Genomic DNA, 19,675 nt, shown 5'->3' with positions numbered 1-19,675 from the left:
CTAGGACAGGGTAACAACAATCCAAATAATAATTGCTTTTAAAGGGGAAGCTAGGAGATTTCTAGCAGGCTCCATATCTTGCATTTAGTAAGAAGTAAAGTCAAACCACTGCAGTCTAAGAGGTATTTCCCATCAGATAACACCCCTTGCACCTTCACATTTTTTCTCAGTTCTGAGCACTGGGACAAATCCTATTACGAGCTGAATCCTGATTTAGGATGCTCAGAGAGCCTTCACAAACAGGCTGTCAGTGGCAAGTTCAGCAGTTTTCTGTAGCTGCCATGCCAAAATTTTGCAACCTATTCAAAGAGCTGTGGCTGAACAGCTCATCACATGCTGAATTCCTTCCGGCAATGGAGGTGAGCTCACCTGGCTGGAGCTTTACAGACAGGTGCAGCAGGAGAGAGAGGTAGGTCTGGCTGGTATAGTCAAGGCCTTCCACACTTCCTCCTCCTACCCCCACCTCTCCTGTTCCACTGTCTCCCAGGACCAGGGGAGGATTGGAGGAGGAGGAGCAGAAACAGGTAGTAACAACAACAACAACAACAACAACAACAACAACAACAACAACAACAACAACAACTTATTATTATTTATACCCTGCCCATCTGGCTGGGTTTCCCCAGCCATTCTGGGTGGCTCCAACAGAATATTAAAAACACGATAAAACATCAAAAACTTCCCTAAAGAGGGCTGCTTTCAGATATCTTCTAAAAGTCAGATAGTTGTTTATTTCCATTCCATCTCACGGGAGGGCGTTCCACAGGGTGGGCGCCACTACCAAGAAGGCCCTCTGCCTGATTCCCTGTAACCTCACAGGGAGGGACCCTCAGAGCTGGACTTCAGTCTCCGGGCTGAACGATAGGGGTGGAGACATTCCTTCAGGTATACTGGGCCAAGGTTGCACGCAAGTACGTGAAGACAGCATCTGCTTGGGTGGCGGAGATACATAAGCCGAGGTCGGGGCCTCTCTGTTGTGGCAACTGCCTCATTGGGTGCACACCTAGGAGAAGTTGAGAGACGTAGGACTGGTGGACATGCCTTCCTCTAATTTGTAAGGGTGCTTTTGACAATAAAGAGTTAATTCCTCACTCTGGACATTCCCTGTCTGACAGCGCCTTGACAAGGGAAACTGATAGTAAAGCCCATTGGTGTTTGAGAGCAAAGGAAGAGGGGAGCGAATCAAGTGTGCCTGCTGCAGCTCCCTGAGCAGTAGGTCAATCTGGTGGGTATTAGGCTTGGAGCTGTTATAAGAATTTAAGGTCTCGATTATATAAATTAAATGCTCATAAATGTACAAGGCAAACAGATACATAAGTATATAAACCACGTGTCTGAAATAGTACAGGAGAGCAATCCTGAAGCCATTTTCACTTTCCCAATGACCTCAAATATTCCTCTGCACTAAGGGAGGCAAATGAGGAAAGCCTTCCCACTGTCTTTTCGCTTACAAATCCTGTCTTAAAGGCACCTTTGTGTATGCATAGGGTGAGCCTGTGACCTGGATTCAGGAACTAAAGTATTAACCAATCACAAAAGAATGGCCAGGCTGCCCAGGTAAAGCAATCAGTGACCATTAACAGATATCCTGGCAAAGAGGATTTCTGCTGTAGACTGCCTCCTGTGTTGTATGCCTTCTGGAGACCGCCTCCTTCTGTGATGTATGTATGATGTTTTGGGGGTTGGTCTTGGGCTACAGGGTGGGCAATTTCAAAAGTCTATCTAGGGGCTTGCACACCATTGTTCTGGGTTCTTCCTTCTGCGTGTGGTGAGTGAGGACCCTGTTGTGACGTGGGGTTTGTGATTTCAGCTCTCTTGACAAAACATGCTGGAGACAGTTCTCTAGTAACAGCTCTTTATTAAAGTGAACAAGACTGAAGACTGAGGAGAGGAAAGCTACATTTATAGGGACAGGGGACTAGCTAGGAAGGGATACATTTTGGAGGGAACAATATCAAGCAATCACAGTGCTGCCTTTTGGAGGAAACCAATAAGACAGAGGATCCAAATACAGCAGCTTAAATGAACCAATAGTAGCTGTACCCTCTGGAACCAAAAGGCAGTTACTTTATCCTAATGCAAATACAGACAATAATAATACAGATATAAAATCCTTTGACTCAATACACAACACCCCTCCCCCCCTAGTGAGCACAGCAGACGTAATCCCTCAGGTACTGTGGGGTCCTACAACTTCTACCTGATCTCCTGACAACAGGTGTTGCAGGTTCTGGATTGGGTGTTACCTGTGGTGGAGGGGCTGCTATAGGGGTTTCATCAGGAACAGATGGAGTCCCAGACATCTCAGGGTCCCCGACCTGTACCTCGTCATCATGAGGACTAGCAGACCCTGGTTCATTTGCTGAAGCCCCTGGTGACTGTACCTCTGGACCATTTTCACTCTGGTCTCGCAGCTGTGCGTCATTAGCCAGGGATGAATTATCTGACTCCTCCCTGCTGAGCGCCCGGCGCCTCAGCTGATCTATATGTCTCTTCCAAACTTGCCCATTTTCCAAGGTCACATAATAGGACACAGGTCCACTAGCCCGGGTGATCACACCGGCCACCCACCGCGGACCTCGTGAATAGTTCCTCACCCAGACCAGATCTTCAGGGGCGAGATACCTTGTTGTGTCAGTCTCAGCCTGGGGGGTTGCTCTTGAATTACGGTTTGGCATTTTATCTGGGTGGACATAATCCAGCACCGTTACCAGTCTTCTACCTAAGAGCAGCTCGGCTGGCGACTTGCCCGTTGCAGTACACGGCGTCGCATGCTGCAAAAATAACATTCGCGCAATGCGAGCCGACCAGTTACCCTCCATTAAGCGCGCAATGGATTCTTTGGCTGTTCTTACCATGCGCTCAGCCTGCCCATTGGAGGATGGGTGAAAGGGTGCGGATGTGACCCCTCTTATAAAGTTATCAGCCAAGAATGCCCTGAATTCTTGGGATACAAAAGCTGCCCCATTATCTGATACAATGGTCTCAGGTAACCCGTGGGTAGCAAACAGCTGCCTCAACACCTTGATTACGGCAGCTGATGCCATGCTAGGGACCATCGCCACTTCTAACCATTTGGAATATGCATCAACGATAACCAAAAAGACCTTCCCTTGGAATGGCCCAGCAAAATCTATGTGCAGCCGGCTCCAGGGAGTCCTGGACTGCTCCCACCAGTGGACTGGTGCTCTGGCCACTTCTGGCCGCACCTCTTGGCATGCCTTGCATGTTCGTACCCATTGTTCTATGTTCTGGTCCATTCCAGGCCACCACACATAACATCGGGCTAGCGACTTCATCCTGACCATTCCCGGGTGTCCCATGTGAAGCGTCTCAAGAACCCTGTTTCTCAGTGGTGCTGGGATTATCACCCTATCTCCCCATAGGAGACAACCCTTATGCATGGACAATTCGTGCTGCCTTGTCGCATAAGGCCTGAATTTTTCTTCATGCGGACCACCTGGCCACCCCCTCCCCACCCAAGTGAGCACACGGGAGAGAACAGCATCTTTCCTAGTTTTCTCAGCTATATCCGTAGCTGTTACAGGAGCCCCCGGAAGTGTTTCTAGCATCATAATGTGCTCCGCCGGAGCAGGATCCTCATTGCTCCCGCCAGGAAGGGGCAATCGACTCAGCGCATCAGCATGGCACAACTGTTTCCCCGGCACATGGGTCAAGGTGTACTGGAACCCATTCAGGAATATTGACCAACGCAACATTCTGGGGGAGAGAATTTGTGGCGTTTGTTTGTTTGGGTTGAACAACCCTAACAGTGGTTTGTGGTCAGTTTCAATGGAGAAATGGCGACCGTACAAATAATCATAGAACCTTTTGATTCCGGACACAATAGCCAGTGCCTCTTTATCAATTTGAGCATAGTTGCGCTCTGTGGGCGACAACGTACGGGAATAGAAAGAGATGGGCTTTTCCGACCCATCCGGTTCCCTATGACTCAGCACAGCCCCCAGACCGTATTGAGAGGCATCACATGCCAGGACCAGCGGCTTTGACTCATCATAATGAGCAAGGACGCTCCTGCTACTCAGCATTCCTCGCAAGGAGTCAAAAGCCTTCTGCTGCTCCCGCCCCCATCGCCACACATTCTTTTTCTGCAATAGTCTATGTAATGGTTCAGCTACCGAAGCTTTCTGGGGTAAGAACGAATGATAAAAGTTAATAAGTCCCAGGAATGACTGCAACTCCGTCTTGTTCTGTGGTCGTGGTGCCTCGATGATGGCCTTAATCTTAGCATCTGTGGGGTGGATGCCTGATGCATCAATTTTAAACCCCAAGAAATCCACAGTTGGCACCCCAAAACTGCATTTTTCTTTTTTCAGTTGCAACCCCACCTCCTTGAACTTGAGCAACACTGCACGGACACGCGCAACCAGTTCCTGTGGGTCTTTTCCAGCAATCAAAACATCATCAAAAAATGGCAAGACCCCCGGCAGACCTCTTAACAGGCGTTCCATGAGCCCTTGAAAAATCCCTGGGGCCACACAAACTCCGAACTGTAATCTGTTAACTCTGAACGCCCCTTTATGTGTGACAATAGTCTGTGCTTCCGCTGATTGTGGGGTTACTGTTGGTAAGCTTGTGCCAGGTCAATTTTGGCGAACACCTTGCCCCCAGCCAGTTTAGCCAACAGATGTGATACGACTGGAATGGGGTATGAGTTTCCCCTGAGTGCCTTATTGATAGTACATTTGTAATCTGCACATATCCTGACTTCCCCATTTGCTTTAAGGGGTGTGACGATTGGAGTCTCCCACTTAGCAGAGTCCACGGGTGAGAGAACTCCCTGCTTGACCAATTTATCCAGCTCTGCCTCGATCTTGGGTTGCAGTGCAAATGGCACTCGCCTTGGTTTGAGTCGGATTGGCTGTTCTTACCATGCGCTCAGTCCCAGGGCAGGGAACCAGTCAGTGCCCAGGAGACTGGGGCGACTGCCCTTCGCAATCACCAGTTTGAGTACAGCCTGTTTGTCCCGGAACTGTACTCTCACGGCACACATTCCCATAACATGGATGCGGCCTGCTGAGTACGACTGCAAGGTTGCAGGAAAGGGCTCCAGAGGGGGCAACTTACCCCTGGGGAAGAATGTCTTCGCGGTCTGGTCCGACACGATGGTGAATGCGGATCCGGAGTCCACCTCCATGTCGCACTGCTGACCCTCAATCTTCACCTTGACGTGTGCCTTGCCTTGCGCTGGAAACTGCACGGCCCCCCCGTTGATCTCCGTTACGTAGTGGCAGTCCTTTAGAAAACGAGTTGCTGTGGGCGGTCTGCGATGCTCCAGTCTAGGTGCTCCTGTCGCTCCCGACGCCGCCGATCTACAGACCCTGGCGATGTGACCCGTCTTTCCGCACGTCCGGCAGATAGCATCCCTGAAACGACAACTCTTCCTTTCATGGTTTCCGCCACAACCTGGGCAACTGCCTCGGCGATCTCTGTGCACTGTGCAGGCCTGACGCACCGACTCAACCCCACGGACTGGGCTCTGGCTCGGAGTAGCCTCTAGCTCGTCCATGGCATGCGCAACTTCTATCTGTGGCTTAGTGGCCTTGCGACTGGCATCAAGCTCCTCTCTTTCATAATTCTCCGTGGCGGTGGCCTCTTTCAAGGCTGAAGCAAGGGTAACCTCTTCTTTAGCCACGATGCGTCTTCTGGCTTTCTTGCTGCTCAGACCACCAATAAACCGATCCAGGAGAGTCTCTTCCAGATTTTGGAAGCCGCAGTGCTGAGCGAGCTTCCGGAGTTCAGCCAGAAATGTGGATACAGACTCCCCAGCATGCTGCTGCCTCTTATGGAACTCCATCCGCCGGGCCATCTTGGTCTCAGTAGGTGCCAAGTGGCTTGTTAGGCAGGCAAGAATATCTTTGAGAGATGTCTCACTCAGCTTCGCTGGAGCAAGTAATGCCTTGGCCAGCTTGAAGGTCTCGGGCCCACAGTAGCTCAGGAATGTGGCCCTTCTTTTGCTGGCATCGGTGATCCCTTGAGCCACTGCAAAGAACTCGAAGCGTTCGACGTAGTCTTCCCAGGTGTGGGGCTCTGATGGCTGGAAGGGCTCCAATACCCTTGGACTCTCCATTGTCCTAGCGGGCAGGGTCGTCTTCTCAGCTGGCCAGTGAGTCTTGTTCTCAGCTGCAATCCGGACTCTGAGGCAGGGTTGTGTTTAACTGCTCCTCAGCATTCCGGATCCCATCCTCGTCGCCAGTTGTTGTGACGTGGGGTTTGTGATTTCAGCTCTCTTGACAAAACATGCTGGAGACAGTTCTCTAGTAACAGCTCTTTATTAAAGTGAACAAGACTGAAGACTGAGGAGAGGAAAGCTACATTTATAGGGACAGGGGACTAGCTAGGAAGGGATACATTTTGGAGGGAACAATATCAAGCAATCACAGTGCTGCCTTTTGGAGGAAACCAATAAGACAGAGGATCCAAATACAGCAGCTTAAATGAACCAATAGTAGCTGTACCCTCTGGAACCAAAAGGCAGTTACTTTATCCTAATGCAAATACAGACAATAATAATACAGATATAAAATCCTTTGACTCAATACACAACAGACCCTTTTAATAAAGAACAGGCTTACTAGCCACTTTGCTTCTCAATATACTCAGGCTGGCCTCTGTTCTTTTCTCCTACCGATGGGGAACACACTTAAGGACTCTATATGGGCTCTTGGATACCCCATAAGGGAAAAGGAGCAGTTTTTTTTCTTATAACAGAGCCACAGCACCTACTTGTACCAGTGGTTCCTGATGCATTTAGAGACCTACACGTGAGACTGTAGCAAGAGGGAATGCTATGGTTCAGCTTTCTTTTAGAAGAATAAATATGCTTGAGAAGACCGAAGATCTCTGTTCCCAATGGACATGCATTCTGAAAGCCTCCCTTCCTTGTCCACTGAATCACATCCCTTTATTCCAGATGAATTACCTAACTTACTGTATTCACATCCACTGCTTCGACTGGGAGCATGCACACCCCCAAACAGGATGCATCAAAACAGTGGGAAAACAATCCATTCATTGGCTCCATTCATTGGCTCCCAGTACGTTTCCGAGCACAATTCAAAGTGTTGGTGTTGACCTTTAAAGCCCTAAATGGCCTCGGTCCAGTATACCTGAAGGAGCGTCTCCACCCCATCGTTCTGCCCGGACACTGAGGTCCAGCGCCGAGGGTCTTCTGGCGGTTCCCTCGCTACGAGAAGCCAAGTTACAGGGAACCAGGCAGAGGGCCTTCTCGGTGGTGGCACCCACCCTGTGGAATGCCCTCCCACCAGAGGTCAAAGAGAACAACAATTACCAGACCTTTAGAAGGCATCTCAAGGCAGCCCTGTTTAGGGAAGCTTTTAATGTTTGATTCCTGTATTTTAATGTTTTGTTGGAAGCCGCCCAGAGTGGCTGGGGGAACCCGGCCAGATGGGTGGAGTATAAATAATAAATTATTATTATTATTGACTACAGGTTATCTTGCTTGTGAGTGCAAAAGATTATGGAAGGATGGTTCAGGAGTGTGTGCACCCTTCAGTAAACTTCATCTGATGTTGTCTTGAACCACACTATCCATCTGTCAGGTGCCACCAATAACTGAAGCAGAACTTTCCACCTGCAAACATCTGGTTTTGGGGAAAGCTCACTCAACTAGAATCTAGTTTACGACCAGCATTGAAACAGGGTGTGCACCTCCATCGCACTTCCACTGAGTCAATGGTTGCGGTCGCATTGTCATATCTGGTGCAACCTACTAGACAACAGAGAACCTCCTCCAAACCAAGAGGCCTTCAAGTCAGAAAAGCTACGCAAAACGTTATAAGTACTTTCATATCCCAACTGTGAAACCACCATGTCGGGCAACCTACATCTCAAACCCTGTTTCCATCAACAAAGAATTTTCAGTTTTGCAGTATCCCAGCTGCTCAAAGGTGTTCCCCACCCTGTGCACCTTGATCTGCATGAAAGAAACACTTCTTGTCCCCAGAGATAAGTCTCAGAGCCCAGAAATACACTGAGTACTCAGGGCCATTGAAACGCCTTCAAATTTTCAAATAAATTGCTTGGCTCCCCCAATGCTGATGACTGCCATATCCACTATCCGTAAATGCAGCTGGGTAACATGAGCAGAAAGAGGCCTTGTGCAAAGTGGAAGAAATTGCTGGAATGCTCGACTTCCCGTCGCCGACCAATTGCACAGGGAGGTTTTAAAAACAGAGACTCCTTTTACCTGGTAGTAATAATCCACATACTCCGTCTCATAGCGCCGAGGTCCGAGGCCCTCAGCAGACAATGCATCCTTCAGTAACTCTTCACAGCCTAAAAATAAGAAGGAGAAGATGTTCAGAACTGCATTCCTTCCAATAGTTTAGGATAGAAACATGTGTGCGTGTCTCAGCTAGAGGGAAGGTGAAGAAGCATTTGGGATACTGCAAATATTAATTAGTAGCAGCAGGGGCATTACGCCGTTTGCAAGCACATGGGGCCAGGGGCGTAGGAAGATAGGGGCGGTGGGGGCGGGCCGCCCTGAGCGGCAGGCTCCAAGGGGCGTCATCGCAGGTGCACGCCCCGCCCCAAAAATGCACGCCCCGCCCCCGGAACGTGTGTCAAACTCCTCCAGGAGGCACGCCACGCCACCGGAACATGCACCACGGCCCTCTGGGAGGTGCGCCGTGCCCCCGGGAGGTGTGCCACAGCCCTCCGGGAGGCGCACCCCATCCCCAGAACAGGTGTCAGCCCCGCCCCCGATGCCGGAGCATGAAGCTCCGCCACTGCGTGGGGGCAGGAGCAGGGCCTTCATCCTCCATGCTCCCCATCCCCGACTGCCATGTTGTTCCCAGTGTTGTTTATGGGAATGACTGTCTCTCTCCAACATAGCCTTTGGGGCTAGTGGAGATGGGTAGTAGCAATAGCACAAGCTGTTGTTCCTGCTGCTACAGAGGTGTTGAGTTCCGCCCAGGATTTTTTTGGGGGGGGGTGCTCGTCGCATGTGAATGGCATCATGCATGCGATGTCGCACATGTCAGGAGGAGGTCTGCCACCACTGCAGAGGGGGACGATGAGGCTCAACCCCATCCCCACATACATTGTTGTTGTTGTTGTTGTTTATTGAATTTATATACCGCCCTATACCCAGAGGCGGTTCACAGAAAAGATCGACATAAAAACTACAATATATATAATCAAAATAAAAACAACAACCCAATAACACACCTCCCCCCCAAAGAGCCACATTTTAAAAGGGCATAGGATGTCAATCAGATCAACCAAAGGCCTGGTTAAAAAGGAATGTTTTTGCCTGATGCCTAACGGTGTTCAATGAAGGCGCCAGGCGAACTTCCCTGGGGAGAGCATTCCATAGACAGGGAGCCACTACAGAGAAGACCTGTTCTCGTGTTGCCACCCTCTGGACCTCTTGAGGAGGGGACACATGAAGGAGGGCCTCAGAAGATGATCTCAGGTTCATATGGAAAGAGGCGGTCCTTAAGGTATTGCAGCCCCTGAGCTGCTTAAGGCTTTATAGGTCAAAACCAGCACTTTGAATTGGGCCCGGAAACAAATTGGTAGCCTGTGCAGTTGGACCAGGATCGGTGTAATATGCGCAAACCATCTTACTCCGGTGAGCAACCTGGCTGCTGAATTCTGCACTAGCTGAAGTTTCCAAACTGTTTTCAGAGACAGCCCTACGTATAACGCATTGCCGTTATCTAACCTCGAGGTTACCAGAGCATAGACAACAGTAGTTAGGCCAGGCATCCCCAAACTGCGGCCCTATGTTGCTGCTGCTGCTACAACTATTTTATCTCTGTGTCTTTTATTTATATCTCACCTACTGCTAGGCATTTTAAAATTAACAAAACAGCACCATCTTAAACACTTGAGGGGAACAGAAGGGATGGTCAAGCAGCCGAACAAGAAGACATCAACCGTGAACGGAAATGGTATCTAGGAAAAGCCTAAGAAAGAGGTAAGAATTAAGAAGTGAAATGAATGCAGACAGAGAAGCAGCAGAATAAATGTCAATAGTAAGGGAACTCCAGAGATAAGGGCCGAGGGAGCCGAACAGAGGCTTGTGGAGGCTTTGCTTCTGTCTAACAAGGAGAGGGGGCAAGACAGAACTGAATGGCTGAAGCAGAGATGAAAGATTACAGAGCAGCGAGTGAATGAAGTCGTTTGAGATGAAAGCTAGCTCGAACATTCTAATACAATAGATGAATGAAAGCCAAGGAAGTTAGTGAGGCAGAGGAGTGATGGGATCGCAGCGGCAAGAGGAGACAGTAAGACACACAGCAGAATTTGTGGCAGAAAGGAGAGTGCTGCATGTCAAGGTACCAGTTCTGAGTCAAACATACAGTCTACAGAGTTTTCTCCCAGACTTCACTTGGTCAGAGGTGTACTATACTGTACTTACACTAAGGGCCATGATGTGTCCTACTTGGCAAAAGGAAACCCTTTCTGCGGAGGGTCCTGTATGGACTACATGACCTTTGCTGTGCCTCCCAACTCTACAGTTCTATGATTCTATGAGTCCTTTATTTGAAGGGCTGCCAGGCTCAAGACCATCTTAAAGAAACTTAGGAAGAAAGAACCAAGGTCTTGACCTTGGACAGCAGACAGAGCAACAACAGAGGTCACATGCTCCAGAGGCATAGCATGGAGGGCATTGGTGGCTGCCACCCAGGGTGTAGGTTTTTTGTGGGTGCATACCTCACGGCACCCTTCCAGCCTCTGGGGCTAGCAGGACGTCGTGAGCTGTTGCATCCTTTTTATGCCGCCCTCCAGCTGGGTGCTGGCAGCCGATGCTAGGCCACTGCCATATTCTCATGGAACCCTGGGAATTGTAGTTCTGCGAGGTGAACAGGGCACACTCTCTCTCCTGCCTGGACTACTGCAATGTGCTCTAGTGGGGCTACCTGTGAAGGTGACCTGGAAACTACAACTAATCCAGAATGTGGCAGCCAGACTGGTAACTGGGAGTGGCCGCTGAGACCATATAACACTGAAAGACCTACATTGGCTCCCAGTACGTTTCTGAGCACAATTCAAAGTGTTGGTGCTGACCTTTAAAGCCCTAAACGGCCTCGGCCCAGTATACCTGAAGGAGCTTCTCCACCCCCATTGTTCAGCCCGGACACTGAGATATGTCTCTGAGGGCCTTCTGGCAGTTCCCTCCCTGCAAGATGTGAGGTTACAGGGAACCAGGCAGAGGGCCTTCTCGGTAGTGGCACCCGCCCTGCGGAACTCCCTCCCATCAGATGTCAAGGAAATAAACAACTATCTGATTTTTAGAAGACATCTGAAGGCAGCCCTGTTTAGGGAAGTTTTTAATGTTTTAATGTGGTGCTGTGGGTTAAACCACTGAGCCTAGGGCTTGCCGATCAGAAGCTCGGCGGTTCGAATCCCCGCGACGGGGTGAGCTCCCGTTGCTCGGTCTCAGCTCCTGCCAACCTAGCCATTTGAAAGCACATCAAAGTGCAAGTAGATAAATAGGTACCGCTCCGCCGGGAAGGTAAACGCCGTTTCCGTGTGCTGCTCTGGTTCGCCAAAAGCGGCTTAGTCATGCTGGCCACATGACCCGGAAGCTCCCTCGGCCAGTAAAGCGAGATGAGCGCCGCAACCCCAGAGTCGTCCGCGACTGGCCCTAATGGTCAGGGGTCCCTTTACCTTTACCTTTACCCAGAGTGGCTGGGGATGCCTGGCCAGATGGGCGGGGTATAAGTAACATAACTGTTTAAAGTGCAGAATGGAGCTTTCCCCAGCCCTTCCTGGAGAGGCCAGGGATTGGACCTGGGAGCTTTTGCATGCAAAGCATTACTCCTCCACTGAGCCAGACTTTACAAGAGCCATTGCCTCTGGGAGGTAGTTAATGCTCTCTCTGCTTCTGCTAACAAGCGTGTTAGAAACTCAGGGTCGTGGTTTTTCCTTCTTTTTAATCCATGTCTGTGTTTCTATTCTAAGGACCCAAGTACAAAAATGGAACGAAGGTGCCCAATTCCCAAGTCCATCAGAAAGACCAATTCTCTCTCTCTCTCTATTTTTTTAAAGCACTGAGCTTTTGCAAAAGGAGGAGGCAGGTTGCTTTGAAAACCAGTGAGCAACAGCCCCCGCTGTTCAAACTGTGAAAATCTCTGTCTCTTCTGAAATCAATGAACCCCAGGAAGGCTGCAATTGCTTTCTGGCCTCTCCCTTTCCACTTGATTCCCGAGTAAAGGTATGTGGTGTTATAGATTTGGGAGGGGGACCCACCCTCTCCTAAACACTAGAAATTAATAAATGGTAGGATTTGGGGTTATTTGGGGTGTGAAGGGAGAAATACAAGCTGCAGAGGAATTCCTGAGATAGATTATGCAAAAAAAAAAAAAAAACCACCCAGATCTGGCCAAGCTAGGGCCATTAAGAAAGGATGCAGGGCAATACGAGAGAACTGTCCTTCCAATTGCTGTGAGGTGTGAGCAGAGACTGGGGGTTTGGAAGGTTTCCAGGGTAACTGGGTGTGAGGTGATAGGAAAAGAGTCTGTTAGCAAGGTGTGCTGAGAAGAAGAAGACGACTGGAAAGAAGACTGAAATCCATCTTGAGCAGGCTGGCAGATGGTAGCGTACAAATCCCTCTTGAAATGATCATGATGTAAGAACTGGACTCCCTCCATGCAGACTGCAAGTAAAGGACCCCTGGACCAGGGGTCCCCAAACTTACCCGGCTTCGGGCTGGTGCCCACAGCACGGATCGCATGGCGGGCTAGTGCGTGGGAGCGCACACCCATACACATGCGCACACACTATTTCCGGTGTACTTCCGGGTTGGAAAGGCACCGAAAATAGCTTGTGCGCATGCTCACGGACCTCCTCCGCCTCGGAAGTGCACCGGAAATGTTGTGTGCGCATGCGCACAAGCTATTTCCGGCGCTTTTCCGACCCGGAAGTGGGCAGCCGCACCGGAAAGAGCAGGGGTTGTCGCGGGCCGGATAAAAGAGGCCTTTGGGCCGTATCCGGCCTCTGGCCCATAGTCTGGGGATCCCTGCCCTGGACGGTTAAGTCCAGTCAAAGGCAACTATGGGGGTTTGTGGATTTCATCTCGCTTTCAGGCCAAGGGAGCCGGTAGCGTTTGTTCACAAACAGCTTTCCTGGTCATGGGGACAGCATAACTAAACCACTTCTGCGCAACGGAACACCGTGATGGAAGCCAGAGCACATGGAAATGCCAGTTAACTTCCCACTGCAGCGGTACCTATTTATCTATTTGCATTGGCATGCTTTCGAACTGCTAGGTTGGCAGGAGCTGGGACAGAGCAACGGGAGCTCACCCCATTGCAGGGATTTGAACCGCTGGCCTTCTGATTGACAAGCCCAAGAGGCTCAGTGGTTTAGACCACAGCGCCACCCACGCTGCAGGTGTAAATAGGTGAATAAGCCATATTTCTTAAAGTTACAGCAGTCTCTGCTATGTCTCAGTTCTCCAAAGGAATAGAGACCCTGGCTGAGTACCCGGAACTCCATGGCATCTTGCCACCAGTTGGCAGAGAGAGGAGGCAGCACCCAACTTTTGTAACAGTCTTTTTGACCGTGACATCCTGCAAAGCAGGGGAGCCACAAATAAAAAGCACCATGGAGTTGTCAGGAAAAGTGAGAATCACGCCACCAAATTATGCAGATTATTCACTCCAGGTTTCAAAGCAGAGGTGGGGAGAGAGAGGAGGAGGAGGGGCTTTAGGGGAGAATTATAGACAAAGCGCATGGAGCTGTTTAGGACTGAGAACAGCTTTGACGGTATAATAACCCTGGTTGCAGGGGGCCCCTTCTGTGTGCCCGCCTCTTTCTTTTTGGCATACAGGACGAGAAATGAGGAAGCAGATGCCAAACGCATTTTATGATCCATTCTGAGGAGCCTCTTCCAGGCAGCGAAGGACCCACCTCTTCTAATGCTAAGTGATGGTTGTGAGGAAGCCTGCTAGTAAGGGCATTAATTTGTTTCTTTTAAACAGCTGCATGCAAGAAAAGAATATGGGTCGGAAAGAACCAAGACTGACAGCAATGTTTTCCATAGTGGGGTGCCAAAATCTCTAGAAAGAGGCAGCTTTAGAAATCATGGGATGAGACGATTCCGTCAAACAGCAAAGCATTTCCCTTTCCTAAGGACAATCCAACCATTGCATCTTCCTTGAGCTGGTGAGGTTAGATCATAGCTGCCAAGTTTTCACTTTTCTCGCGAGGAAGCCTATTCAGCATAAGGGAAAATCCCTGTAAAAAAGGGATAACTTGGCAGCTATGCGGTTAGATGTCAGAGCTGACCACCTAGTACTGACTGCATCCCAAAACTGGTTTGACTAAGGTGTGGCTTGTGAGCAATAGTGTTGCTCCAGGATTCCACCTCTAGCCAGAATTGGTTGGTTCTGCCGGTCTTTGACTCTGGCAGCACCTACTGTGGATTTCCTTGCTTTCTGCCCCAAAGGACCAGTACTCAGTTTTAGACACATTTACTGTCAGTTTGCATTTCCTAGCGCAGAAAGTATTGATCCGACATGTAGAGTTCTTTCCTATTATGCCTAATTCAAGAGGGTCCTGGAAGCTTCTCTGTGTGAAAGAAACAAGCAGAAGGTTCGTGATGTTTGGGTTATTCCTTCAAAGAAGCTGAGTACAGCTTATTATTTATTTATTATTATTATTATTATTATTATTATTATTATTATTATTATTATTATTATTATTATACCACCCATCTGGCTGGGTTTCCCCAGCCATTCTGGGTGGCTCCCAACAGATTAAAAATAGAATAAAACATCATGGTTTAACTGGTTCTCTTATCTCTTTCTGTCAAGGTCATGCTGACTACAAAAGTAAGGCCAGAAGGAGCCAGGGTTTCACTTTTCTCTTTCTATCTCATTTCCTTCTGGTGTGGTGTTCTGCACATAGTATGCTTAGTGTTAAGCAGGCACAGGCAAACTCGGCCCCCCAGATGTTTCGAGACTACAATTCCCATCATCCCTAACCACTGGTCCTGTTAGCTAGGGATGATGGGAGTTGTAGTCCCAAAACACCTGGAGGGTGGAGTTTGTCTATGCCCGGTGTTAAGGTTTAGACTTATTATAAGTTACTGTAAGTCTAAGTTAAGTCTGCTTCAACTGGATTTCTTATGGACAGTGCCAATCCTGAATGTATTGGATTTGTGACCATTATGCTCATTTGCCTTCGGTAGCAGTAAAGCTCTGCTGGATGAAATAGAATTGCTTCTGGTCTATTTTTTGGAAATCCTGCAATGTGTTTAAGTTGTTACTCTGCTAACTATACATTGGAATCTAATCTGGATCAATACTGAGTAGAATTTCAATTGCATTTGCACCCTCCATCAAAGCAGCTCACAAGCTTTTCAATAAAGTAGTAGTATAAGTTGTTCTTGGATTCTGATTTCTGGTTTCCCATAGGCACCTGGTTGGCCACTAGGAGAAAAGGGTGCTGCACTAGATGGGTCTGATCCAGTAGGCTCTCCTTGTGTTCTTCTGTTCTTAACTGCAGATTCACTTAGACACATAAATAGAAGGTTTTCAAGGCTGAAACTCCAGAAACGCACAAACCATTGTGGATGTGTGGACCACCGGGGACTACTTACAGAGATAGCATTTCCTCGACTATTGGTGATTTCCCCAAAGAACCCCAATAGGAGGAAGCTTGTATAAGTGCAAAATAGGAGGCTATTAAGCTAGTTTCGCAAGCAACGACTCTTCATTTTAGACAGTAATTATAACAATGTATTTCTAGGTGTTTTTCTTTCTTTCTTTTTCTGTACAGGGGTCCTTTCCATGGACTTGTTGCAGAAGGCAGTTTAATTTTCTGTTTGTACCCTTTGGATGTTAATGACAAAAGCTCATTTGTCACCAAGCTACCTTGTGCCACTGCATCTCAGGAGAGTCTTTAGAGCCTAAATGAGCTTCACGCACAATGCCAAGCTCACCATGCGAGACAAGGGGGCACATTCGTTAAAGTGAGTTATTGGGAAATGAGGAGAGGCAAGCAATCACACGGTAAGCCGGAAGCTTTGCCAACTGGTGTCACGGAGGGCATCTGTGGCTGTAATTCACCACAGAGACAGTGTTACCAGTCATTGCTCATACCCATCTTTTCATAACACAACCTTGCAGCACCAGCAACAACAAAGAAGGCCCTTTATCCAAAGGCTTACAAAGGCAATGGATGCTTAACTACAACCATTCATATCTCTCATGTTTAGAAGAAAGAAGATAGACTTTGGACAGACAAAGGCTTCACAAATGTGCTCATAATGCCATCAGGAAGTGCCAGTCGCAAAATGGCTGCCATGGAGGCATAGTCTAACACAAAATGGCTGCCAGGGTGGGATGACATAGCACAGGGATGGCCAACTCCCAAGAGACTGCGATCTACTCACAGAGTTAAAAACTGGCAGTGATCTACTCCCTTTTGGGGGGTTTAGGTCAAAGTTGTTGAGCTTTTCTTAGGAAGGAAAGCCCTGTTTTGGGGGGTTTAGGTCAAATTGTTAAGCTTTTTTAGGGAGGAGGACAGCCCTGTTTTGGGGGGTTGCAGGGCTTTTTTTAGGGGAGCCAAAGTTGTTTAGCTTCTTTGGGGAGAGCCAGTGATCTACCACAGACTTCCAGTGATCTACCGGTAGATCACGATCTACTTGTTGGACGTGCCTGGCATAGCATAACACAGAAATTGCTGCTTTTCTATTCCCACCCTATTCCATGAGCTTACACTTGTCTTTTTGCAGCTTGTGTGTGTGTGTATCTGTCTCATACCTTCCAACATTTCTCCAATGAAAACAGAGACATCCTATTCAATAATAATAATAATAATAATAATTTTATTTCTACCCTGCCCATCTGAATGGGTTGCCCCAGCCACTCTGGGCAGCTTCCCACATATATAAAAACATCACAAAACATTAAACATTAAAAAAGTTCCCTATACAGATGTCTTCTAAAAGTTGTATAGTTATTTATCTTCTTGGCTCAGGGAGTCGCTTAACTCCATACCCTCCAACATTTCTCTGATGAAAATAGGGACGTCCTAAGGAAAAGCGGGACATTCCCAGATCAAATAAGAAACCGGGATGGCTTCTGTAAATCCGGGACTGTCCCTGGAAAAGAGAGACACTCAGAGGGTCTGCTATCTATTGTGTCCTTCTTTCATGAAGTTCAGTAGGTCTGCACTAAGCAGCAACCTGCAGGAACAGACCAAAGCTCCATCGAGCTCAGCATCCTGCTTCCCAAAGTGGCAATTCAGTCGCCCTCTCCCTCTGAGCTCTACCTCTCTTTCAAATCAGAACCAATGAAGGTGGTGAAGGTCCTTGTGTGAGTGTCTGGAGGCGGTTAGAGGATGGATGGTGGCTAACAGATCAAGGTTGAATCCTGACAAGACAGAAGTACTGTTTTGGGGGGGACAGGGGGCGGGTGGGTGTGGAGGACTCCCTGGTCCTGAATGGGGTAACTGTGCCCCTGAAGGACCAGGTGCGCAGCCTGGGAGTCATTTTGGACTCACAGCTGTCCATGGAGGCGCAGGTTAATTCTGTATCCAGGGCAGCTGTTTATCAGCTCCATCTGGTACGCAGGCTGAGACCCTACCTGCCAGAAGACTGTCTTGCCAGAGTGGTGCATGCTCTAGTTATCTTCTGCTTGGAATATTGCAATGTGCTCTACACATTATTATTATTACTAGTATCATTAAGCCCGTTAAATTAACGAGTGCTAGAACAGCCGCTTCCCACCCCAACTAATTAGTCTATACATCCCGAGAGGGAGGTCCTCGTGTTAAATTGAGGCAGCCTCTGGAGGTCCGGAAGAGGTGGGTTAAACCATAGCTGCCAAGTTTTCCCTTTTCTCGCGAGGAAGCCTATTCAGCATAAGGGAAAATCCCTTAAAAAAGGGGATAACTTGGCAGCTATGGTTAAACTGTCATCAGAGCGGCGAATAGCGTTTCCTGTTTCTGGCCAGCCTCCCTTCCTCTGGCAGGCGAGCAGCGTGTGTCTGTCTGTCTGTCTGTGAGTGGAAGGCAGAGAGGAAGCCCCAGAGCAGCAAGGCGGGGCTGGGCATGAGGAGTCTCCGGGGCAGTTATGGAGTCGGCATGGGAGCAGAGCATGGTCACGGCAGCCTCTGAGCATATGCAGGGCGCAGGAGGAGCAAATTGGGGCGGGGGATACAGATAGGGAATGAGGGGCTGAAACTGCTTGCGACGTCCGAACTCTCTGCGCTCCAAGTCCCAACGGCTGTCCATGGGGCACATGCGCAGTAGCGCAATCCCACGGACACAGGGACTGGACGCAGAGACACTTGGATATTATTATAGAGGATTATTATTATTAGGACATAGGAACTTGGAACATGATCAGACCATGGTCCATTCAGCTCAGCAATGTTTCCATTGACTGCCAGTGGCTCTACAAGATTTAGGCTAGCCTCTCTGCTGGCCCCTAACTGAAGACACCAGCGATTGAGCCTGAGAGGATCAACCAATGCGCTACAGGCTCTTCCAAGACCATTAACTGGGCATGATGCTGCTTATCCATGAGCATCACGTCAGCTGCTGCTTTATATTTAACAGGCCCCCTGGGAGGTTCACATGGGGAGCACAATACAGACGGGTGAATGCATTAACCCAGGCTTGCTTCCGACACGGATACATATGTTTTCCTAATGCAGACACACTCTTGGCTGCCAGCCTAGAAAATGCCAATGTGTGGAATTAATGCATCACCGTGAGACAGGAAGGAAGGGTATTGACTGTCTACCTGATTGTACTTTGAGATGCACAGTGCTAGGAGTATCGAGCCTGAAGGCGGAAAAGAGAGAATGTTTTTCTCCACAAGTCATTTTGGCGCCCCTCTTAAGGCACGCAAGCATGCTTCAGCAATGAGGTTTGGGAACCCATTCCTAGCATGCCAGATCCCAGTGTTTATCTCATAATTGTTACTCAAAGTTGTAAAACGCAAAGTCACCACCAATAAACACACAATAAACACAGCCGTTCTCAGATTATGCAGTTGCCCTCAATTGATTTTGGACACTAATAACTTTGCAATCAGGGGAGGTGTTTTCCACTAGGTAGAAACTCAGCAACAGTGCCATTGATTCTGAAGTTCAGGGAACACTCTGCCAAACAGACATGGATCATTCATTTCAGCAGCTTCTGCTTTGGGCACACAACTTTGCATGGAGCAAAGTTGAACCATTTGGGAAGGACTTCCACTTGCGCAACAGAATTTCCCCTCCCCTCTTACCCATCAGATCTGTTCCTGGGCTTCTCTCAACCTCCTGGAGCAGATTTGTGGGAGGCAAAGAATGACAATGATGCCTACCTTTGATGGCAAACACTCCGTGACAGAAATCTTTGAAGTTGATCTTGCCTAGATCATTAGGATCCAAGTATTTGGCAAATTTTTCCACCTAAAATAAATAAGTGAAATAAAACAAAGGATTAGGAAATGGGCAACACTTACAACAGCTTAGCATATCTTAAGGATGATTTAACTCCTGTCTTGTTCTCACCCGAAAAGGAGGAGTCCAGAGGGAACCAGAATGTGAATTCAAGACATTTTAACCAGGCATCATTTGTTCATGCTGGCATGCTTTGCCGCTTACTTAATAAAGTGGCTCTGAGAGAAATGAATGAATGGAGAGAATGGAACATCATGGCTGATCTTGGGAGTGGT

At 48.6% G+C, this 19,675-nt stretch overlaps 1 protein-coding gene across 3 annotated transcripts in view; it reads right to left on the bottom strand.

The window, feature by feature from the left end:
* The window catches only part of RAB11FIP4 (RAB11 family interacting protein 4), a 193,962-nt gene that overhangs the window by 117,724 nt on the left and 56,563 nt on the right, over nt 1-19,675 (bottom strand). For all 3 annotated transcript variants that reach the window (XM_088661381.1, XM_035103841.3, XM_035103842.3), the window contains exons 2-3: nt 19,322-19,409; nt 8,231-8,319 (exon numbers count right to left, since the gene is read on the bottom strand). In XM_088661381.1, the coding sequence (XP_088517507.1) occupies nt 8,231-8,319; nt 19,322-19,409 (177 nt within the window). The remainder of the gene's footprint in view (nt 1-8,230; nt 8,320-19,321; nt 19,410-19,675) is intronic.

The sequence above is a fragment of the Zootoca vivipara genome, chromosome 2, assembly GCF_965207765.1.
Source record: "Zootoca vivipara chromosome 2, rZooViv2.hap1.1, whole genome shotgun sequence".
Taxonomy (NCBI): domain Eukaryota; kingdom Metazoa; phylum Chordata; class Lepidosauria; order Squamata; family Lacertidae; genus Zootoca; species Zootoca vivipara.
The sequence above is the reverse complement of the archived record's forward strand: the minus strand, read 5'-3'. Positions and strand labels throughout refer to the sequence as shown.